The sequence below is a fragment of the Arvicanthis niloticus genome, chromosome 28 (assembly GCF_011762505.2).
Source record: "Arvicanthis niloticus isolate mArvNil1 chromosome 28, mArvNil1.pat.X, whole genome shotgun sequence".
NCBI classification, from domain to species: domain Eukaryota; kingdom Metazoa; phylum Chordata; class Mammalia; order Rodentia; family Muridae; genus Arvicanthis; species Arvicanthis niloticus.
In genome coordinates, this window is record NC_133436.1 from 15,880,211 (window position 1) to 15,902,743 (window position 22,533).

The following is a 22,533-nucleotide window of genomic DNA, read 5'->3' on the forward strand; positions in this document are numbered from 1 at the left end:
GCTCCTGCATAAGAGCTTTCAAATACATTGCAAAGCAAAATCCTAAATCAGTTTAGTTAGACAGGTTGATTGAAGGAGCCAAGGCTGTACCATCCCAGAATATGCTTAATTGTTGAGTTGATTATTTTAAGGTAAAATCAGTTGACATTTTCCTAACTTCAGGAGAGGGGCACTGAGCCTGTGTACTACCCTGCCTGAAGATCTGTTGGTTTGTGCTTGCATTCTTTCACAAAGTTAGTGATGTGGAAAACTACCGCTCTCTAGTCATTTCTTTGGTTTTTATTCTTCCGAAAGTATCCCATGTCTATACAAAACTAATAATATTTTTCTCATGTTAATTGGTTACGTATTAACTGGGTCCCTAGATCTATTTGGAGTGTCCAGGTAAGGATCAAGAGGGGAGACAGAGAAAATCTCTCCTCTACATCGTTCAGTGAGGTTTTGCATTTATCTAATTTTTAAATGTCACATCGGACTACAGTGGCTTCAGTTCCAGCGTTGCAAGCTAGTTATGGGGGTGGTGGCGGGTGAGAAGACAAACCTGAGAATGTATTTATGTCTTGAGGATTTTTAAGTAAAAACTAATATATACAATAAAGCTTCAGATCTTATCCACGCAAGGTTTCTGATAAAGACACGTTGACATAAAAATTGTGGAAATGCAGCAACTGTTTCTTTTACTAAATTCTCATTCCTGGGTGAAAGACTTGCGTGGAGCCATAAATGGGCAGCTAGAGAAAGCCATAGCTCGCACAGGTGACACAGGGTAAATAAAGGACTATTATCTTTTACTTTCCATATTGTTACTTTTCCTTACGTCAAAAGACAACTTAGTAGCCATTTAAACGTTTGCCCCTTTCTTCTGAAGAGTTAATGTATACGATTTATATACAACATTGGTTTGTTGTTGCCATTGGTTTGTGTGACTTTAACCCATGACTTGCAGCAATTCATTACAACCAGGGAGATCTGAGGCCTCTTCAGCGTGGAGCTCAGAAATGCCTAGAAAGGGGGCTGGAGAGATGGCTCAGCGGTTAAGAGCACTGACTCCTCTTCTAGAGGTCCTGAGTTCAATTCCCAGCAACCACATGGTGGCTCACAACCATCTGTAATGGGATCTGATGCCCTTTTCTGGTGTGTCTGAAGAAAGCAATGGTGTATTCATATACATAAAATAAATAAGTAAACTTTAACAACAACAACAACAACAACAAAAAAGCATCCATGATGAATTTGAATTCAAGGGATGGCAAACCTGAACAGAACCCTCCTTGCCTGGCCACAACATCCAAAACTCCCAGTTGTCATACCAAGTACCCTTCTAAAAAAAAAAAAAAAAAAAAAAAAAAAAAAAAAGAAAGAAAGAAAAAAATGCCTAGAAATACCCCAATTGGCTAGGACTTATATTTGGAAGTGGATTGCTTTAAAAAAAAAAAAATCAATAATTACCCATTTATAGAAGCATATTTTTTTCTCTTTTTCTCTCTTTCTCTCTCTCATTCTCTCTACATATTATTTTTTGTTTTGTTTTGTTTTTTTGAGACAAGGTTTTACTCCATAGCCCTGGATGCCCTGGAATTCATCCTGTAGACCAGGCTGGCCTCAAACTCACAGAGATCCACCTGCCTCTGCTTCTCAAGTGCTGTGATTCAAGATGTGTGACACCACTGGCCTGACATATTCAACAATAAAAGGGATGTCTTGTTATTACATTTTTTCAATGAAAAGGCTTTTAATTTAGCGACTGACTTATTTTAGACGCCTGTCAAGAAAACAAAAATCATTTCAGACACTAAGCTTACTACTTCAAAAGCAATCCAAATATGGAAAATTGATCTGTCATGAGTGAGTATATCCTCTGCCCTAATTCCTTTCTGCTGTTGTGAGAAAAACCACGAGCAAACTCACCATAGAGGAGGAGAGGGCTTATCTCAGCTTGCTTACACTTCCAGTCCACAGTCTATTATTTGAAGGAAGTCGAGGCAGGAATTCAAGGCAGAAACCGGAAGCAAAAACCCACTGGAGAAATGTGGCCTGCTCCCTTGCTCTCTGGCTCACAAGTTCATGCTCAGCAAGCTTTCTTATATAGCCCAGGACCACCAGCCTAGGGATGGTGCTGCCCACAGTGGGTTGGACCCTCCTACATCAACGAGTAATAAAGACAATCCCTCAGAGACACGCCCACAGGCCTGTCTGATCTAGGTACCTCTTTAAGTGGGGCTTTCCTGTAAGATGGTTCTAGGCTGGGTGAAATTGATAAAGCTGCCTAGGACACACTTTTACTTGGAATCGTTTTTCTCTGTAATTCAACAAGGGAAGAAAGTACGACAGCTAAGCAGTGTGGAAACATCAGAACGTTCCAGTGCAAACACATTAATTCAAATGAAAAGTTATTTTCCACTTTACAAACTTTATTAAATAATGGGCATTACTAACTTTCATTGTCTTATATACAGTATTTAAACTATGTTTCCCAAGATGCATTGCTTTCCCCCCACAAAGAAGAAAAGTAGGTGAAATGTGAATACATATATATATATATATATATATATATATATATATATATTGGAACCTTCAGTGCAGGAACCCAGTAAGAACAATTAAGTACATAAAACGTTCCCAGTTATATACACCCCCACCGCCACCTTCAGAAGAAACTATTTTAAACAAAAGCACTGAATTGATAACATTGAGGGAACATCTAAGCACGGACATGAAAACACACACACACACACACACTGGCTCTCAAAGTCTGCAGCTTGGTCCACAGACATGATCAATAAAGCTACAGATTTATCCTAGAACCTAAAGGACCACTTACATGAGACATTTTGTACAACGTGACATTCCCCTTTGCAGGCGACACCAAATCATGCAACAAAGTCCTGGTGTGAGGAATTACTAACTTCCGAGACTCAGACAGAACAGTAACATGAACTGTATCGGAATGTGGGTCATGTGGACTCAAAAGAAAAAAAAATCAGGAAACTACAATTTTGGATAAGAGTCAGGTAACTTAAACAAAAACAACCAATCAAGCAAAAGCAAGGGATACAACTGTGTTTGCACTCATCTAGCAAATTTGAAGGGCAGAATTCTCATCTTTTCTGCTATTGCTCGATCTGGAACCCTCTCGTCATGCTTAAATAAAAGCAATGGACAAGGGGGGGGGCATGTTTTCAGAGCTATGTCATTCAGTGCTGGGGAAAAGTCAGAGTCTCAGACCATGGTGCAAGGGCTCTGCCACCAAAACTGTGAGAGAGACTCACTGGTGGCGCCTCTGAGTCACAGTATAAAACCCCTTGGGATGTAGGGAGAAGTACTCTAAGAGTGGGTGCTACTGTCAGCATATGGGGGGGATAAATGTCATGGCCAACCAGCTCAAAGAGTTGTGCTATAAATGAAAGCACATTTTACCCTCTTGTTATTACAAAATTGTTTTAAACTGGTACATATATTAAAAGAAAAATACAGCAAAACCAACCTCATTCGTATGGTCACGTGCAAGCCTAAGGAGCTAATTTGGACAGTTCTAGAAGCCTAGGCAAAGCTGCTTGAGCTGAGACACTGGAATTTCTCTCTCAGAGACTGGACAATGTTTTGCTGATTGGGTGACGGCCCCCTCCACGGGTAATCATTCAGTTTATCAGAGTCCTTACATGCTGTCAGGTAAGGAGAAAGCCCAAGCCTGCCACTCACTGGCTCCTTCAAAGAGTAAAGTGTGCCGTGGCTACACATGTTATCAGAACAGTCAGGGTCTGGGATCTCTGGGTCCGACTTCCTGCCCTGCCTTGGAGAGAGATCCAGCCCCGCTTCATCCTCTTCTGACTTGATTTCTACATAGTCGTCTTCATCTCCCTCAGTCTCTTTGAAATTAGAAAAGTAGTTCTGTGTTGCTATTTGGGCGCTTAAGGGTAAATTTCTATTTACTACCAGAACCTTCTGTGAGTCTTGGAGCGTGAGATTGGACCGTTTGCCAGTGTCCTGTTGACATGAGTCGGCCAGCCCTGACAGCAAGTCCTGCTGGCTCACGCCTCTGGGACTTTTTTGAGAAGAGAGCAGTTGCTTCTTTTCTGTCTCACTGGGGTAGTTGATGGAGTCCAGAGATTTGTTTATCAAGATTGAGGAAGATGACTGAGGTCTGCTATAAGGCTGGGATTTAGCACTGATTGCTTTGCGACCCAGCGAGTTGTAAAGATGACCCTGACCAGAGTCCTCTTTGTGGGGCTGGCTGACCACCACACTGCACCTCTGCTGCACAGAGCCCAGCAGAGGGTCTGACACTTGGAGAGAAGGCACTGAACAAGCGGCCGACAACTGTCTGGGTGTAATTTTTGTGATGCTCTCTAACATGATGGGGTATTTTGACTTCGAGTCTTGCTCTGTTTGGGAAGAGAAATCTGCCAACTCTCCGTTACTGTAGGGCGAATGCCAAAGCCAGTCCTCACCAGCTACCTGGGCCTGGGGAGGTGATGCAGGCCTGTGGAGGGTGGGTTCTTGGGTGCTGGCCCAGCCATCCTTCTGAGCTTTAAGGGGTGTCTCTCTGAACACAATCTGGTCATACAGTTGGGAATATTCAGCAATCCTGGCACCTGGAAGGCAGATAACAAAACAATAATTACACAGAGGATTATCCTTGTCTAGGAAGATTAAATATAAGAATATAACACCCTAAACAACTTATTAAAAAACAGACAGTAGGCTTAAGATTAAGGGGGAGTAGTCACTGAATGCCACGCTAATAAAAATAACTCACAGTTTAATAAAGAGTTTGTATCCTTTGATTGAATTTTATATTATTTTATCTGAACAGCAGATCTGCAAGTGTACAGGGCATGTCATGAAAATTCCTTTAATCCACAAAATAGTTGTAGTCCCCCAAACAAGCGTTGCCAAACAAGAATGCTAGAGATTACATTCTGATGCATAAAAATACCTCATGTCCTAAAAGAAGCAGGACCACACTGCTGTAGCCCCCCCACTCCCGGCTTTAGGACCATACTGCTGTAGCCCCCCCTGGCTTTAGGCCTCTCTTTTTTTTTTTGTTTTTGTTTTTTTTTGTTTTTGTTTTTTGATACAGGGTTTCTCTGTGTCCTGGCTGTCCTGGAACTCGCTCTGTAGATCAGGCTGGCCTCGAACTCAGAAATCTGCTTGTCTCTGCCTCCCAAGTGCTGGGATTAAAGGTGTGCACCACCACGGCCCGGCTTTAGGCTTTAGGCCTCTCTTGTTTGCCCTCAGACAAGTTTTTCTTAGAGAAGCTATCTCCTGGCAGTTGTTTGAACAGTCCTGGTTTCCAGATAACCCTCTCTATATATATATATGAAATATATATTATAAAGAGCATCTAGTTCATATATATATATATATATATATATATATATATATATATATATTATTTAAATGGTTGGTAACCTATTTTTAGTAAACTATTCTTTAAATTGCAATGAGATACGCATTAAGTGGAACTTCTGCTATTTCTTCCAGTCTAGCTTCCTTGAAGATGGAAACACCTCACTGGTATCATGTAACCCTTCCAGCCTTTCACCCCTTGACCCCTGCTCCCTGCAATCAAGGCAAACCCTCTGTGTAACTTCTCATTAGACTTTATCATTAGATGCTTTGGGTTTCAAACTTCAGAGGGCATTTAAGGTCAGAGATTCCTCTTCAGAGTATTCTAGAAGCAAAACCTTGGCACACAGTAAAGACTCAACACGAATTCAAACGTAGCAGCACCACAAGAGACACTACATAAACATCCACTTGCATTGCAGAATTTTATGTCAGCCATTCTCCCAATGCCTGGCATGTTGCATTAACTATGAGACCCAACCACAGGAAACTGGGGTTTTAGCCAAAGTCATATGGTTCAGCCTGAGCCATCCCTTATATGCTGTATGTTGCCCTAAGCTGATCCATAACTAGTAAGAGAGCATTGAAATTCTACAAGGTGACAAAGAGACAATAATTTGAAGGAGAACAGGGTTAATTCATAATACAAGTAAAAGTGTTCTGGCAGAAATTTACCCTTAAAGTCTTAGAGGAGGACACGGCTCCTTATTTCATGATGTCTAAAATACCCATTGTATTTCTCTCTCTCTCTCTCTCTCTCTCTCTCTCTCTCTCTCTCTCTCTCTCTCTCTCTTTGGTTTTTCAAGACAGGGTTTCTCTGTGTAGTCCTGGCTGTCCTGGAACTCACTCTGTAGACCAGGCTGGCCTCGAACTCAGAAATCCGCCTGCCTCTGCCTCCCAAGTGCTGGGATTAAAGGCGTGCGCCACCACTGCCCGGCCCCATTGTATTTCTCAAGCTCTTTCCTCTCATACCATCCTCCTCTTTGGTCGATCAAGTCTTACCCAACCCTCAAAATCTCCCACAATTCCTACTCTACTTAAAACCCTTTCTCCAACTTCTTTCATAAGTCCTACATGGTGCTAGAGAGATGGCTTAGTGGTTAAGAGTGCTTGCTGCTCTTCCAGAATGCCCAGGTTCAATCCCCAGCGCCCATACTGGGTGGCTCACAACTGTCTTTAAACTCTAGTTTCTGGGGATCCAAGACCCTTGTCTAGCCTTCATGGGCTCATGCATGTACACAGTGTGTGTGTGTGTGTGTATGCAGGAACATGTTTTGTATGTGTGTATAAAATAAATAAATATATTTTAAAAGTCTGATATATATATATGTATATATATATATATATGTTCTCAAATATATACACACCAAAAAGCCATATAGCTGACCACTTTCACAGGCTAGTTTATTACTGCAGATAGTCTATGAGTTTTTGGTTGCAGAGAACAATGGTGGACACTTTGCTCTGAGAACCAAATATAACTTCTAGAAGGAAATTGGCCTCAATTATTTCATTACACAGATTTGGTTTTTTGCCCTTTCCTTTTGAGCACAGGATTGCAGATTTATGGGCCTTTCCTGAGACCACCTAATAGAGTCAAGATAGTACAGAAACCAGGCCACAACAGGAAAGGGGAAACAGACAGATGCCCTTGGATCAAAATGCTTCCTATACATAACTTATACTGGGAGATTTAATCTTTAGATAACAAAGAGGGGGCCATTTATAAGTGCTGAATATAATGTATCTCACTAGAAGGGAAATTTTACTTCAGTTATTTCTTGTCTCAATATTCCCACTTGAGTTTACAACTTGCATGATGCCAATATGAAGAAGACAAGTTTTCAGAGCTCAATTTGTGATTAGATAGACACTGTTAGCCAGATGCATAGAAAGGAGGTGGCCACCAACTGGTCTCTGGAGCTGAGAAAGTCCTGTTGGGTCAAAGTTTGACTGTAATCTTATTCCTGGAATTGTCTGTATTGGACATATACATTACTAATACATGATAATATCAGGCTATATCTGGTTTATTTTTTTTTCTGAGTGTTTTAAGGTTGCAGTTCTTATCATCAAAGACAAAAATTGAAGTAATTCTTGTGGTGGGAAATATCAAACATGTTGAATCCAAGACAGATGATTAGAAAGATACTGATATTTTTGATGTTGCTCAGATGTAGACAGAAGCGTAGAAATGTGCCTTCCCTACATTATATAAAAGCCTAAATAGAAATATCACCCAAAATACAGAAACCCAAGCAGCCTCCTTGGTCTTAAATACTATCAGCTGAACAAGATGGCTACATGCTACTACAGGCTCTAAAAGATGGGAGCAACTGGACCTGGTTGGGTGATCTATAGGTGGACATGTGACCCGGGGCCTGTAGACCCCGGGGACAGAGTTCAATAAAGATGCTCGAGGGTTTCAGCAGGTGAATAGGGTGCTCTTCCTTCCGCACAGCACCGAGAGCAAGCTCCTGGCAAAGTGGTAAGGCCCATGCGCAGAAGTCTGGAGAATCGGTCCATTCGATTACGACGTCCTGTGCCCAGATAAACAAGAGAGAGAAAAGGAGTCACATTGTCAACTGATTGAAAGCCTAGTGGGCACAGGAAGTGGCCTCGATCACCCAGATGGAGCCAGGACTGAGAGATGGCAGGCCCCAGGGCCACATTCCTGCCACGTGGAGGGGGAAATCAGCACTATTAGAAGACATCTTGGGAGGGAATGCTCCTTGTTGTTGGGGAAGGAAGTCAGTAGTAGCCTAGTAGCCCACCATGTCAAGAAAAGACCTGGATATAAAGCTGAGAAGAGACATGGGACCCCAAGAAGACAGTAGGACCAACCGGAAGTTTAAAAAGGCAAAAGGAACACCAATCAGCAACCACAGTACTTAAAAGGTGGGCAAAAAGAAATCTATTTACAGAAGTCGTAGGTCTCAATTCTTTTGTTCTGAAGGGCTTGCTTCAAGCAAGCTTGGAGTTTTACATCTTAATGGCTGGCTCATATTCCAGGTGGCCCAGCCCTGGATGTTACTGCTAACTTGTAGTCTGCTAGCACAGTCAATGCGTCATCACCGTCAGAAAGCTTAGTATATTTTCTCTGAATCTGGGAAACCATGGCCTGGTCTCTGCCACTGGCTGAAATTACTACCGTGCAGCTGCTCCCAGGCCGCCTATTCCTGCCCCCAGAGTCCCCTGAAGTCACCTCCTGCAACTATAAAACAACCTATTTGGCAAGACGAGCATTGGAAAGAAGACGTAAATGACGTAGCATTATCAGGAGACGAAGAAATGTATTCTAGTCTCTCTAACAGTCACTCAGAAATCAATTTTTACTTGAATTTTAATTATAAAGAAGAACTCAAAAGAGCCTGGAAAACCCTTCAGAAACCCAGTGCAAGCCCTGGCTTCCTGGTCTGCTTCCTGGTCTGAATTATCAAGAAAACCTCTTGATAATTCATTCTTTAACTTCTGACATAGTGTTTTTCCTCATCGTGCTACTGAGCTCACTCAGAATTTGCATATGTCCTTCTTACTGCCTGGTTCCCCCTGACATAAAGAAGTTGAATGTAGAGAGATGAGGTTAGTGACATCCATGTGTCTAAGTGGCATTGATGTGCACAAATGTGTCCTGTCATGAGGCCGATTTGTGTGGTTTTGTTTGCTTGTTTTTCTCTTTTTGAGACAAGATTTTTCTATGTAGCCCAGGCTGGACTCAAACTAAGATCTTCCTGCCCTGGCCTCCTGGGTGCTAAGATGATATGTATGCCACATCGAATCTGAGTTGGTCTGTTTTTAATTGGAAAACCAACTTTTTTCTTTTCATACTGAGGTAGGTTTTTTTTTTTTTTGTCAGAAAAAATAGGATTTTGCTTTTCTTTTCTCTCTCTTTCTTTTTTTTTGTTTTTTTTGTTTTGTTTTTGTTTTTTGTTTTGTTTTGTTTTTCGAAACAGGGTTTCTCTGTGTAGCCCTGGCTGTCCTGAAACTCACTCTGTAGACCAGGCTGGCCTTGAACTCAGAAATCCACCTGCCTCTGCCTCCCAAGTGCTGGGATTAAAGGCGTGCGCCACCACCGCCCGGCTCTTTCTTTTTAAAAAGCAGAATCTCACTATGTAGCCCAGGCTAGCTTGGAATTGGGTAGAACTCATAGATCCCCCTGCTTCTACATCCCAAGGCCTGGAGTTTCAGGTTGTGTCACAAGGCATGACAAGGGTAAGTTTCCTTAGAACAGGATAGACTTTAAAGAACAGAGCCCAGGCGCTTCAGATGTGGCTGAACTGGAAGGGTGCATGGCTAGCTCCCAGTCTGATCCCAGCACCACATGAAGCGAGGTTGCCACGACATTCCCAGCATTTAGGAGGTGGGAACGTGACGAGGATCAGAAGTTCAAGAGGTTCGGAGACACACAGAGTTTGAGGCCAGCCTGGGCTATGTGACACCCCTCTCTCAAAAGAGAAAAAAAGAGGCAGACTCCTGGCCCCAATCCCAGAAATCAGTGTCTGGGGATGAACAGAGCCCCTAAGGAGAACGTCCCTCTTGTGTTTTCTTTCATTAAGCCACAGGCTATATTCCTCACTCAGAGCTTCAACATGTCACACTACGACCCGCTTCCTCCTGTACCCCTGATCTCACCCACGTCATATCTAAAACCCCAGTTATGCCCATGAAAGAAGTCCAACTGAAGAATTAAACTTCTTTTAAGCGTTAAGTGATGGAAACAGCCGAGATGCTGTTGAACACAGTGAAGCTAGCTGCTGTTTCAAGTAACCCAGTAGTAGCTGAACTATGTGGGTGCCGATGAATTGCAGATGAGGTAGTTTGGAAAAAATGCATACAAATAGGTCAGTTCTCTGAACTTGGGTTTTATTTCCAGTACCCACATGGCAGCTCACCACTTTAACTCCAGTTCCCGGGGATCCAACCCCCTCTTCTGGCTTTCTTTGGCACTGCATGCACATAGTACACCGGTACACACAGAAGATAAAGGAAAATAATTCTTTGTGTGTGCGTCTTTGCTAGTAGAACTGGGCACTTCTGTGTTGTGTGTAATGTTTCTGTGGCTGTGTACACCTGTGCGTGTGAAGGCCTGAGCATATGTTTTGTATCACCTTCAATTGCTTACTTCCTTACCTTCTGAGACAGGGTCTCACTGAGCCTAAATTGACTGGCCAGCCAGCTGTAGTGACCCACCTTCCTGGTCTCTGCCTCATCAGCCTTGAAGGACAGGCATGTCACACTGCAGCTGGCTTTTCACATGGGGCCCCGGGAGCTCAACTCAGGTTCTTGTGTCTGGCAAGCACTTTCCCAACTGAGCCCTCCCTCACCTTTGTGCTAGGGGTGAGGCTAGCACACCTTTCACTGGGGCTCTGTAAGAAACAGCAGCCCCATTCTGGCTGATTCTGAACCTTAACAGTTTTGAGGAGCATCTGCTCCCCAACACATTGGAGATTCATAGGGAAATGCTTATGTTTCATTCATAGGTTAAAACGGATAGCTTCTTTTACATTTCAGGCTCCCTTTGAGAAATGTTTTCCTAAAAGTACCAACTCTGTAGCAATGTTACATGTGCACCAATCCCTGAGGCCCAATCAGGCCCTAGTGGACATGATCCAACTGAGGTAAAGTGGGAAGGGCCAACAGGGCCAACAGCGGCTTTGTGGCCTGTGTGGCCTGAGACTTGAATGGCAGCATCCTCATGGGGTGTTCTGTTTAAGGACAGTAAAGATTGGGAAGCCTGTTCCCACATATGACACTCAAGAAGGAAGAACAGAGTATGGAACATACCAATGGCAGGCCCTCCTTGCCTCTTCTCTTCCAAGATGGCCACCAGGTCTTTGTGAATGGGCCTATGCTGATTGGATGGTGGTTGCTCCAACTCTGGGTTTTTTACTTTCAAAAGCTGATTTACCTTCTTAATCTTTTGACTATACTGCCTGGCCATCATAAAGACCCTGCTCTTGGTCTTGTCTGTGACCTCCATCCCAGGGTCAGGGGTTTCCGGGTCTGTTTGGGACAGGCTGCAGTTCACTAAGTCATAGGGATTGTCCACAGGAGGCGCATCACTGGCCAGAGAGAGTTGGTTAAGACTCAGGAAGGAGTCTTCTGTTGAAATAAGGTCATCATCCAAGGAGCAGTTGACCCTGCTAGCTCTCACAATTCTGTTTTTCTCAGGCGTGAGGAAAGCCTGGCTCTGAGGAAGGGCCAGCATAGATGTGGCACGTCCCGTGTCTCTGCTCAGCTCCTGGGTTCTCTCGACATGCAGCCTTTCTGGTGCATCGTCTTTGCTCACAGGAAAGGCTGCAAGGAGTCGGTCTCTCGATTTGTCTTCGTTTTTCTTGATGTAATTTTCCAGGTCATTCCAGATTTCATCTACCTCTTCAGACAATTTGTCCGACAGAGCCTTATCTGCAATTGGCAGGTTACAGCGGGAAGAGTCATATAACAAACTCAAATAACTGGTATCAGAGGGTCCCTGGTGGTAAGATACGTCATCCTCACTGAACTGGAGGCTATCCTGGGAGACAAATGGTCTCAGGCTCTCACAGCATGCAAAATCAGCTTCCAGACCCAGGAAGGTGCTTCTTTTGGGCTGCTTAAGGCTGATGCATTTAAAGTTCATCGATGGTGGGTCTGGAAGACCTATAGTGTCATAAATGTTTTCTTTTACTTCCTGGAATTCATGGATGCTTTGGTTGGATGCCTCTTGACCACTGGGGCCTGCCTCTTTCTTTGAGTGGAGAGAGCTTGTACTGTGGCTGACCTGTCTCTTTGAGAAGGCTAACTCTGGGGTGCTCTTGGGGCGAACAGAGTCTCTGGATGATTTGGAGAAAGAACATTCAGTTTCATCCCGCTTAGCAACCATTAACTTTAAGTCTTCCAAATTTATGTTATCATAGACATGGTCTATATCGTCAATAGTCAACTCTACAGATGACCCAAAGGGAGTCATCCCTCCCTCTCCTCCTGGTTGAGGACTGCTCTGCAGCTCTCTTCCAGGACAGTACTGAGACAGTACACTGTCCCTAATTCTCACTTCAGGAGGACACACGTTGCTTTCACCTGCACTACTGGCCCGTCGGACAATCCTGTGACCAGAGCTGGAGATCTCTGTGGGCTCGATCAGTCCCAGATGCCAGCTGCAAGGGCGACTTGAAGCGTTCTCGTCACACAACCTAGTGGAGTTGAGATCCGAGGAAGAAAAGGACGGGACGAACATCTGATAATCATCGTCATCATCCTCATTCTCCTGTGGAGACCGGCGGTTTGGAAACAAGGGCTGTCGGATGTGGTGATCCGTCCAAAGGCTTCTAACACCGCCTCCCCCGCGAAGCATATTGATAACTGCAGCATTGCTGGGCTGGCGGTTCCTCTGGGCAGGTACGACAGAGGTCAGCGGGGAAGAGCTCTCCTCTCTAGAAACCTGAAGGAGAGAGGCATATACCGATTGAATGATTACACCATAAAGAAGAGACGTGACTGGGGAATGTCACCTGTGTAGCCAGACAGCCACATTCTTAAAGAAAATGATCAATAGACGTTGTTGGTTTTCACTGACTTGAAGAACACTTCAGAGTTTTTGAAAAGGGTGGGGATATTGAATGGGTGGGAATATTTACTTAAAAAGTGGACTATAGGCAACCTGCAGAAGTCTTCTATAGTTAGTTTTCATGGTCAGGATACGGTTATATTAGTAGTATATTGAGGAAACCCAGGCTGCAAACTAGTAACTTTCCCTTTTTAGTTAATAGTAAGGCTAGAGCTTAAATCTATCTGACTCTAAACCCTTTGCTCCCAAACAGGATAGAAACAGATATATAGCAAGTGTGCTAGATAGTCCGTGTGTAAATGAGTGTGCACTGGGGCCTACGCCTAAATAAGTGTGCACTGGGGCCTACGCCTAAATAAGTGTGCACTGGGGCCTACGCCTTAATACTCGGTTGCATGCAAGACTTCAGAGAGTTTTTCATTTCAATGCCTTTCTCCTGAGAGCCTTTCATACTTTCTGCTCCTATCAAGAGCCTCTCCTGGTAACTTGATGACATATTCCAATGGCTTCCTTAAACTTGAGGGCTCACTGTGACCCTGACCGTGATTTATAGGTAGCAGGCAAGGAGGTTTTATTACAGGAGTTGAACTGGCTGTTTGAGATTATGGTATTTTAATGTTTGTTTTAAAAATATATTTAATTAATACTTAGTTTATCTGTTTGGAAGTAAAAAAAAAAAAAATCCAGACAACCATGGTTTCTAATGAAAGAAAACAGGAGAATATCTTGATGGAGCCTGGCCAAGAAAATCCCATTTCCTAATGAGAGCAACATGCCAAATGTATCCTAAATGCAGAATGTATCCTAGATCCTAAATGTATCCTAAAAGCTACATCTCCTGTGGATAACAATGTATGAGGAGAATAGACTGGCCTGGGGCCTTATAATGGGAGCTGCAGACAGGAGCAGATATTGCCTCGATACTATTCTGTACACAGAAGAACTAGCTCCAAGGAGCTGAAGTAGTTATGGCTTGTTCAAACTAAATAGGACCATGGACAGACATGTTTCCCTGACTAAAGCACCATGAGTAACTGATTGGAAACATCAGGTTAGCAAGAACTGGTTGTTGCTTGTCAGTCCATAGTAGTAGAAGCCACAACAGGAAAAGGAAGGAGTTGAAAGCACAGAAGTAAACTTCACCTAATGTTTTTCTATTAAAACTTTAAAGTGCAAAACTAGTCATTTAATAATTAATTAATCACTTAATCTTTTAAAGTAAAAATTTACACTTATACATAAAATATTTGTCTATCATTTTATTGCCTTTATAAATCTTTTTTTATCCAACATTTTAACATCTTTTCTGTTTCCTTCAATTCACTGAGATGATGCTTGTAAAACACAGGTATCTAGGAGCTACTTATGATAGAGCCGAGTTAATATTCACTCAATGAGCTTAACAAGATCGCTTGTTTTTTTTTTTTTTTTTTTTTTTTTTGTTTTTTTTTTGTTTTTGCACCAAAAATGATCGTGGATCTGGCCCATCCCCAGAAGTCCCAGACTCTATGGGAAACTAGGAAATCTGAGCTGTTAATATGTATATGAAAAACACCTAAAATGAATGAGATGGCAGTATTTTTTGAAGCTGAAACATTGTGTCCAATTTGCCATTTGGAGACCTGATGAGGTTCTAAGATTAGGAAGTAATAAATGTCTTGTTGGTCACAGCTTAGAAGTATATAAGTCAGAAACCTTTACCAGGGCCAAGACCAAGGTGACCTTTTTTTTTTTTTTTTTTCTCTGCTTTTCCACAATGCCTACTTTGAGTGTTTATTAATTTGATAACAACTATCATTTATGTTAGGTACATTTACCTTTTACCAAATATTATATTAAGCATCTTTTAAAATTATATTATCATAGTAAGTCTTGATAATAATTTTATAAAGCAGGAAGCTAGATCCTGTTAATGCTAAATAGCAGCAAGAGATGTTTACAAATGGCAGGAATACAGTTGAATCCAGGTTTTAACCCCAGCTTATGTATGAGCTTAGTCACTATAGACAGGATGAGGGGTCCAGGATATAGATTTGGAAAAAAAAGTAACCAACTGTTACTAAGCAACAGGTCAGTCTGTTCTTAAACTTAGGATACATTCAGCACACTGGTGTTAGGAGATGGAATTTTGCTACTGAAGCAACACACTGGTGGGTTTTGTTTTTCTTTGCTTGCTTTTGTCCTCGGATTGTGTTGTAGTTCCTAAGTGGACTTTCCTGGGTGGATTTTGTCAAGCATTGTTGGAAAGGTTTCTAAAACAGAAAAGTTTGCTGGGCAGTGGTGGCACACACCTTTAATCACAGCACTTGGGAGGCAGAGGCAGCAGATTTCTGAGTTCGAGGCCAGCCTGGTCTACAGAGTGAGTTCCAGGACAGCCAGGGCTACACAGAGAAACCCTGTCTTGAAAAACCAAAAAAAAAAAAAAAAAAAAAAAAAAAAAAGTTTTACTTTGAGCATTTACTTAGGTACTGAGAGGGGCTTGGCTCAAGGGTACCTTCTTCAGTGACCCAAGTTAAGCCGAGATCAGAAAATAGGTTTTACAATGATGAATCAATCAAGTTACAAAGTTTCAAATGTTTCCAAACGAAAGCCAATAGTATCTAAAAACAAAACCATGGTTCATTTTAGAGCTGCTGAAATCACCTTACAAGTCGAAGTTGATTTTTAGACATCTTGAAGTAGGTTTGTTTGTTTGTTTGTTTTGTTTTTGTCTTTGCTTTTATTTTTGAGACAGGGTCTCAGTGTGTAGTCCTGGCTGGCCTGGAATGCACTCTGTAGGCCAGGGTGGACTTGAACTCATTGATATCTTCCTGCCTCTGTCTTCCAAGTGCTAGGGTTTTTAAATGAGGATACGGCCTTTATAAACAAGCTTACTCTGTCCTTGGGCTAAACCATAATATAAATGGGATTTGGGGGAGAGATTGCCAGGACCACATCCTTATGAATAAGGAAGACAGATTCTTAGCCTTTATATGAGAAACTACAATAAATACTCTAGAAATTATTTGTTCATTAAGACGGCTCACCGGTGGCCACTCAAGTTAGGATACTAGCAGTTCCTCTTTCTCGGTAACAAATTTTGGCACACAACTTTCAATAGGACAAAACTATTTTCTTTTTCTTTAGTGATGAGATTTTTTTTTAAAAAAAGATTTATTATGTATACAATGCTCTACCTGCATGTATGCCTGCATGAATGCCTGCATGTATGCCTGCATGAATGCCTGCATGCCAGAAGACGGCTCCAGATCTCATTATTGATGGTTAGATCCACCATGTGGTTGTTGGAAACTGAACTCAGGACCTCTGGATGAGCACGTAACCTCTGAGCCATCTCTTTGGCTCTACTGGTGAGCTTTTAAGTCAGCGCCTCAGGCATGCTAGGTTGCAAACACAGCTCTACTAGCAAGTGTTTCCCATCTCCTAATCTCTTGTCAGAGGAACACAAGCCCTGCTTTGATATAACTGGTGTAGCAAAGTTTCATTGTATTTCTTTTGTTTGTTTCTTTCTTTTGGTTTGGTTTTCCAGACAGGGCTTCTCTGTGTAGCCCAGGCTGTCCTGGAACTCACTCTGTAGAACAGGCTGGCCTGGAACTCAGAAATCCACCTGCCTCTGCCTCCCAAGTGCTGGGATTAAAGGCGTGCGCCACCACCACCCGGCGAGTTTCATTGTATTTTACTCAACATACCTGCTGTATCAGTAGCTGTATTTTTTTTTTTTTTTTTAAAGATGGGTTTCGGTATGTTGCCCAGGTTGATCTTAAACTCCTGAATTCCTCTTGGCTCTCCTTCCCAAGTAGCAGGACTTTGGGTGCTACTGTGCCTGCCTTAGGACCATGTTCTTCAAGAGGTCACCCGAGTCAGTGCTTTGGGAAGAGAGCTATACCTAGGAGGTCAGGGGCTGGCTTTAACATGAACAGAGGTGCCGGGCAGTGCGAGACCGGCTTTATACAAGGGTTACTTCCCAAGGGTGAGCATAGCTTCCAAGGGGAGGAGAGAGCCACAGGGTTAGACAGGTAGAATCGCCTGAATCGAGAGGGATGCAATGGGAGAAAATAAGTTGAAAAGAATTAGTTTTCCCTTAAATCAGGTATAAATAGCTAAAAATGCAAATTGAATAAGAATGTCACAATGGAAAGTAAATGTTGACACTTCAGCCTGGGGATGAGACCAATAAGGATAGACGCTGAGGTGGAAGGCGCCCACAGCAAGCCCTTTAGAAGAAACATGGCATCGATTCTCAGCCTTTTGTCTAAGATCAAGTGTAGAAGAAACATGGCCGTGCTTACCTTCTGGATATCTTGTGCAGTTTCTGAAAAATAAACAAAAATGTTTTAAGTTTGAGGATTTGAAGTTTATCTCATATATAGGTTAGCACTCATATTTTTATGTGGCTTGTGTACATATTGCTGATAATTGACACTTAAGGGCTTTGAGCCTTTTGGGTCCAGTTTTCAAAAATGTCCCTCATCTTCTTTCCCACAGCCGGACCACTTGATGTTATGAGCCAAAGCTCTCTTCTGTGTCCCTGAAAGCAACAGTTCATGGTACATAGGTCCCCAAACTTCCCCAAAAAACATGAAAAAGAACACCCATGCCACAGGCCACGGGAGTCCCCTGTAGACACAAGGAAGCTTTTGTCGATTGGGGGGTTTGAATGAAGGTGAAGTCTTTATCCATAGGTCTCCTTGGCTCTGTCACTGAGAGGGGTCATGCCAGTATCTCAGAAACCCTGATGATACAAATTCACCTTTAAACTTATGTAAACTTATAAAGGACTTCCCCCCCACAGATTCCTCTCCTAGAGCAGAAGTTCTCAACCTTCCTAACGCTGTGACTCTTTAACACAGTTCCTCATGCTGTGGTGGCCCTCACAACGATAAAATTGTTTTCACTGCTGCTTCATAACTGTAATTTTGCAAGTGTTCTGAATAGTAACGTAAATATCTCTTAGAGATAGAGGGATGCCAGAGGGTCGTGACCCACAGGTTGAGAACCATTTCTATAGTGGCACAGTTCAGCATGGTGTCTATCTTTCTGGATCCCACAACTACTGTCTCCCACCTTATTGCAAGGCACAGTTGCTCTGTGTGTTTTTAAATAAAGATGCACTATACCTCAGTATTTTCTGCTTAATCTATCTGCATTTGTTAGTATCTAGAGACTGACTTTCTTTTGTTCAACAGCAGAACATTCTATCATATGAACAGACCAACTCCTACTAGCCAGACATTTTATGCTGTGCTATTAAAATGTTGCAAAAACCCAAATCAAGTTTATTCCTTATAAAGAACTAAAAGCTCACTGACATCTTAAGAGCTCTAGAGGGGGCTGAAGAGATGGTTCAGTGGTTCAGAGCATTGGTTACTCTCCCAGAGGATCTGGGTTTGATTCCCACCACCCACACGGCAGTTCATAACTGTCTATAACTCTATTTAAGTGGCTCTAACACCTTCATACAGAGATACATGTAGGCAAACACCAATGCACATAAAATAAAAAAAGAGCTGGACATTTTAAATTATATATAAAAAAGGAGAGATATTCTTTTTGTTTTTAGGCAGGGTCTGATGTATCTCAGGCTGGCCTTGAACTTGCTACGAAGTAGAGGATGACCAGCACATAGTGCACGGTGCTCTATTCAGGAGTTGTGATTTTTTTTTTTTCTGCAGTTAATATTCTACACCAGGAGGAACACAGGAGTGGTACCAGGTGCTCTGAGCACACAGAATAAGACTTGACCTCCACCATACCAAGGCCCAGCCCCTTGTGAAATCCCCCTCCTGACTTGTGAAGAGTCCAGGCAGGGTTCTGGTCATACTTGCTGACACATCTATATGGGCCTAGAGGTCAAATTATTGAGTCAAGGTCAAATGCCCACTTTGAACTTACATGAGAATTACTAAATTTTGCTTAGGAAAAGCTGTAAAAATTTACCCTCCCCCTGAGAGTTTTGCAGTATCTTTCAGTCAAATTCACAGATTCCTTGTCTCCATTTCTCTCATTTAAATGAACAGTTTTTGTAATTACTGATGCAGATGACTTTGAAAACTTTAAACTTTATTGGCACTTTGTTTCTTCTGTGAAGCTGGGGCACATATATATATGTGTAGACATATATAGAATATATTTATTGCATATATATATTTAAGGGTCTTTTTCCTCTTGTTTTGTTGATAGTATTTCTTTTTTTCTGATAGATGGTAACTTTATGTCTGTCATATCAGATTGTATCAATTGACTGTTTGCAACAAGACACTCTTGCTTATAGAAATATTTAATCTTTCTGCAGCCCGGCTAACAAATCCACCAATCTACAATGCACCTAACACACAAGTTTCTTCTATTATGGTTTGTCTAAGAATCAACAAGAGTGAAAAAATATAACTCTATTTTTGGACTTACCACTGGTCTTCAACACTTTGTGTGACCTTGAGGAAGGTTCTGAGGACAGAGCAAAGCCATCGTCATTTGCAAATCAATATTTCTCCTCATAAATAAATTAGTAGCTTATTGACATTTTAAAGAGCTCTAGAAATGGTCCCTTTGTTTTAGACAAGCTTTCATGCATCTCAGGCTGGCCTTGAACTTGCTAAGTAGCTGGGGATGACCTTGAACTCCCAATGCTCCTGACTCCATTTCCTGAGTGCAGAGATTACAGGCTTTATGTATGAAACCAATTAGGTAGAGCTGGGGAAAAAAAACCCAGGGTTTTGTGTCTATTAGGCAAGCATGCTATCAATGAGGCAACATCCCCAGCCCTGAGCTGTAGAAATGCTCTAATTTATTCAAATTCTCAGTGGTCAGGGATACTCAGGTACCAACCATTCACCCTGCTAAGGTGGTTGGATAAACTCTAAAGGGTCAGGAGTCACAGAAGGGAAGAGCAGGTGCTGCTGTACCAATCCACCAAACACCGGAAAGACTTCCTCGGCTCCCCTCCCACTGCAGACTCTCAGCTGGTAACTGGAGATTTTAAGTTCTAGGCTGCACAGCTTACTCATGTTTTGGATACAGCCGACTCGCTCTTCTCAATCAGAGCTCACGTCTTCCTCTTGAACTTTCACCTGTATTTGCTGTCAGTTTATCAAGCTAGTGACCACGATGCCATTCTGCAGACTAGCATGGCTGCTGTGCTCGGGGGTCTCCTTCGCCTTGCTGTATTCACACTTGTGCATGGCCTCCTGAGGCTCCTACCTGCAGCCCTCTATCCTCAGCTTTAATGCGCCTCATCCTCTTCCACCTCAGCTACTACATCCAGCCAGGCAGAGCTGCTGGTGTGACCTGTCTGTCCTGAGGGCTGCTGGCTCAAGTCCTAGGGCTGTGCATGGATGATCTCAGCTCTATCTGCCTCAGCCTCACATTCCATCAAGGGTATCAGTCTCTGGCTCTGTGAAGTCTTTCTTCTTCCTGGAATCTCTCTTCTGTGTCTTTCTTTTCCACCCACACAGGCCAAAGCTTTATCAAAGAGACCGGTGTTTATTTATTCCTTAAATTTTTTTTTTTTATTGTTTCTCTCACAGAGAGGGCCTTAAAAGCAGAAATCTTAGGCATTATCTACCCTAGCATTCCCTGCCTGTAGTAAAGGGGAAAGTGGGCTTAGCAAACATCATATAAAACCAAAATCTGAGAGTTAAGAGAATATTATATGACATCTGATTTAGCAAACACATATCAAGTTGGTAGGCTTGAATACGCTATGTGTGTCATTCACAAGGTATACTTTCCACCAGCAACAGTAAACAGGGCTTAAGGGGGGTATTTGTCAATGGTAAGGTGCTGTATAAAGCATCTATCTATCTATCTATCTATCTATCTATCTATCTATCTATCTATCTATCTATCTATCTATCTGAGACAGAGTATCACTGTAGCACTCTGTCTGGCCTAAAACTTGCTATATAGTATCAGACTGGCATCTAATTCATTGAGATCTGCCTGACTCTGTCTGGGACAAAAGGCATGAGCCATCACACCTGGCTGGTTGAGATATTTTATATTCACCGAGAGAGTTAAGCAGAGAGGTGTTTTAAAGAAAAGATAGTTTTTGTTTTGTTTTGGTTTGGTTTTTTGTTTTGTTATCTTTTTAAAGGAAGCCTTAGATGTATTCAAACAACAAGCAGCCAGAAAATGCTTATTACTTAGAGAGTACTCACTTCCTGTCCCTCTCGGCATTACAGTTTGATGACAACATTCTGCTTACCTGACTTCCGTCTTAGCCGATGTGGCGCAGAACCACATGGTGTCTTCATCTCTCCCTCAGGACGGTAACAGAAGCCTGGATGGTCTACCAAGAGAACCAGAGGAGCAAGTGAGGGGATGGTGACCATGTGGCGTTTTCAGAATTTTGCCCTACATCAGAAACACCAGCAATTCTCAAGTGTTAGTGGTTCGTGTAAATAATCAAAAGGGACTTTTTTTTAAATGGGTGGGTAATTATAATGCATTGTACGCTGTAGTGCCCAGTCCTTCATGGAGGCAGCTCTGACATCATTAGGATCTGCAGAAACCCAGAAGTGTGGCTTAGCCATCTAGTGCCCCACAGGTAAACCAGAGACTCAAAGCAGCAATGAATGACCGTCTTAGGAAGGGCTGCTCAGCAGCTCAGGCTGCCAAGGTGGAGTAAACGACTGCTAATGTCTTATAAATGACAACGTACGAGCTTTGAGATAGAGAATGGAACGGTTACAAATGAACAACAGCATCTCAAAGAATGCTAAGGAGACAACAACAACACAAAACAACAACAAACTTACGGATGGCGTCCATTTCAAGAAGTGCTTGCTTGGCCTGAGACAGAGAAAATGTAGATAAAATTAATTTTTTCCTCCCATTTCTTTTTTTTAAATGAACAAGTGTGACAGAGAGCTTATCATACCTAAATAAATGGATTTTAGAAAATAAAATTAAAAAAAAAAAAAAACCCAAACCCTCACAATTTCTTTTAGGCATTAGTACATAGTTCAGGAGATTTAAAGATTATCCTGGTGAGAATTACTACATGCTATCCACTTGGTACAAAACAGCAAAGACTTGATGGTTAGTTTTAACTGACAATTTGACACAATTTAGTCTCACTTGGGAAGAGAGCCTCAACAAAAGGCTCCCTGATGCTGTGACCCTTTAGTGCAGTCCCTCATGCTATGGTGATCCCCAAACATAAGATTATTTTTCTTGCTTCTTCATAACTGTAATTTTGCTACTGTTAGGAATAGTATTATAAATATCTGATATGCAGGATATCTGATCTGTGACCTCTTCGTGAAAGGGTCATTTGACCCCCAAAAGGGTTTTGGCTTCTAGGTTGACAATCTTTGGCATAGATCAAGTTGGCCTGTAGGCGTATCTGGGGGGGGGGGGAGAGGGGAAGTATATTAATTTTTTTAAATTGGTATGCAAAGACCAATTGGTATGGGTCACAACCCAGAGGCTGTGTCCTAAATTACACCAGAGACAGTGAGCTCAGTAGTAGCCCACAGGTATTAATTTCTCTCCGCTCTGGATTTTGGATAGAATGTGACTAGTGGCTTCAAGTTCTTGCCTTGATGTTCCTGCTATGATGGAGTGTAACCTAGAACTATGAGCTGAAATAGACCTGTCCTCCCCAAGCTGCTTCTTTTGTCAGGGTATCACAGCAA

The 22,533-nt window shown here is 42.3% G+C and overlaps 1 protein-coding gene across 7 annotated transcripts in view; it reads right to left on the reverse strand.

The window, feature by feature from the left end:
* Positions 1-2,524: 2,524 nt before the first annotated feature.
* Plekhg1 (pleckstrin homology and RhoGEF domain containing G1) overlaps positions 2,525-22,533 on the reverse strand; it is a 216,321-nt gene continuing 196,312 nt past the window's right edge. For all 7 annotated transcript variants that reach the window (XM_076926785.1, XM_076926784.1, XM_076926786.1 and 4 more), the window contains 6 exons: positions 21,652-21,685; positions 21,099-21,182; positions 19,301-19,339; positions 17,185-17,207; positions 11,134-12,769; positions 2,525-4,592 (listed from right to left, as the gene is read on the reverse strand). In XM_076926785.1, the coding sequence (XP_076782900.1) occupies positions 3,541-4,592; positions 11,134-12,769; positions 17,185-17,207; positions 19,301-19,339; positions 21,099-21,182; positions 21,652-21,685 (2,868 nt within the window). In that variant the 3' untranslated portion in view covers positions 2,525-3,540. The remainder of the gene's footprint in view (positions 4,593-11,133; positions 12,770-17,184; positions 17,208-19,300; positions 19,340-21,098; positions 21,183-21,651; positions 21,686-22,533) is intronic.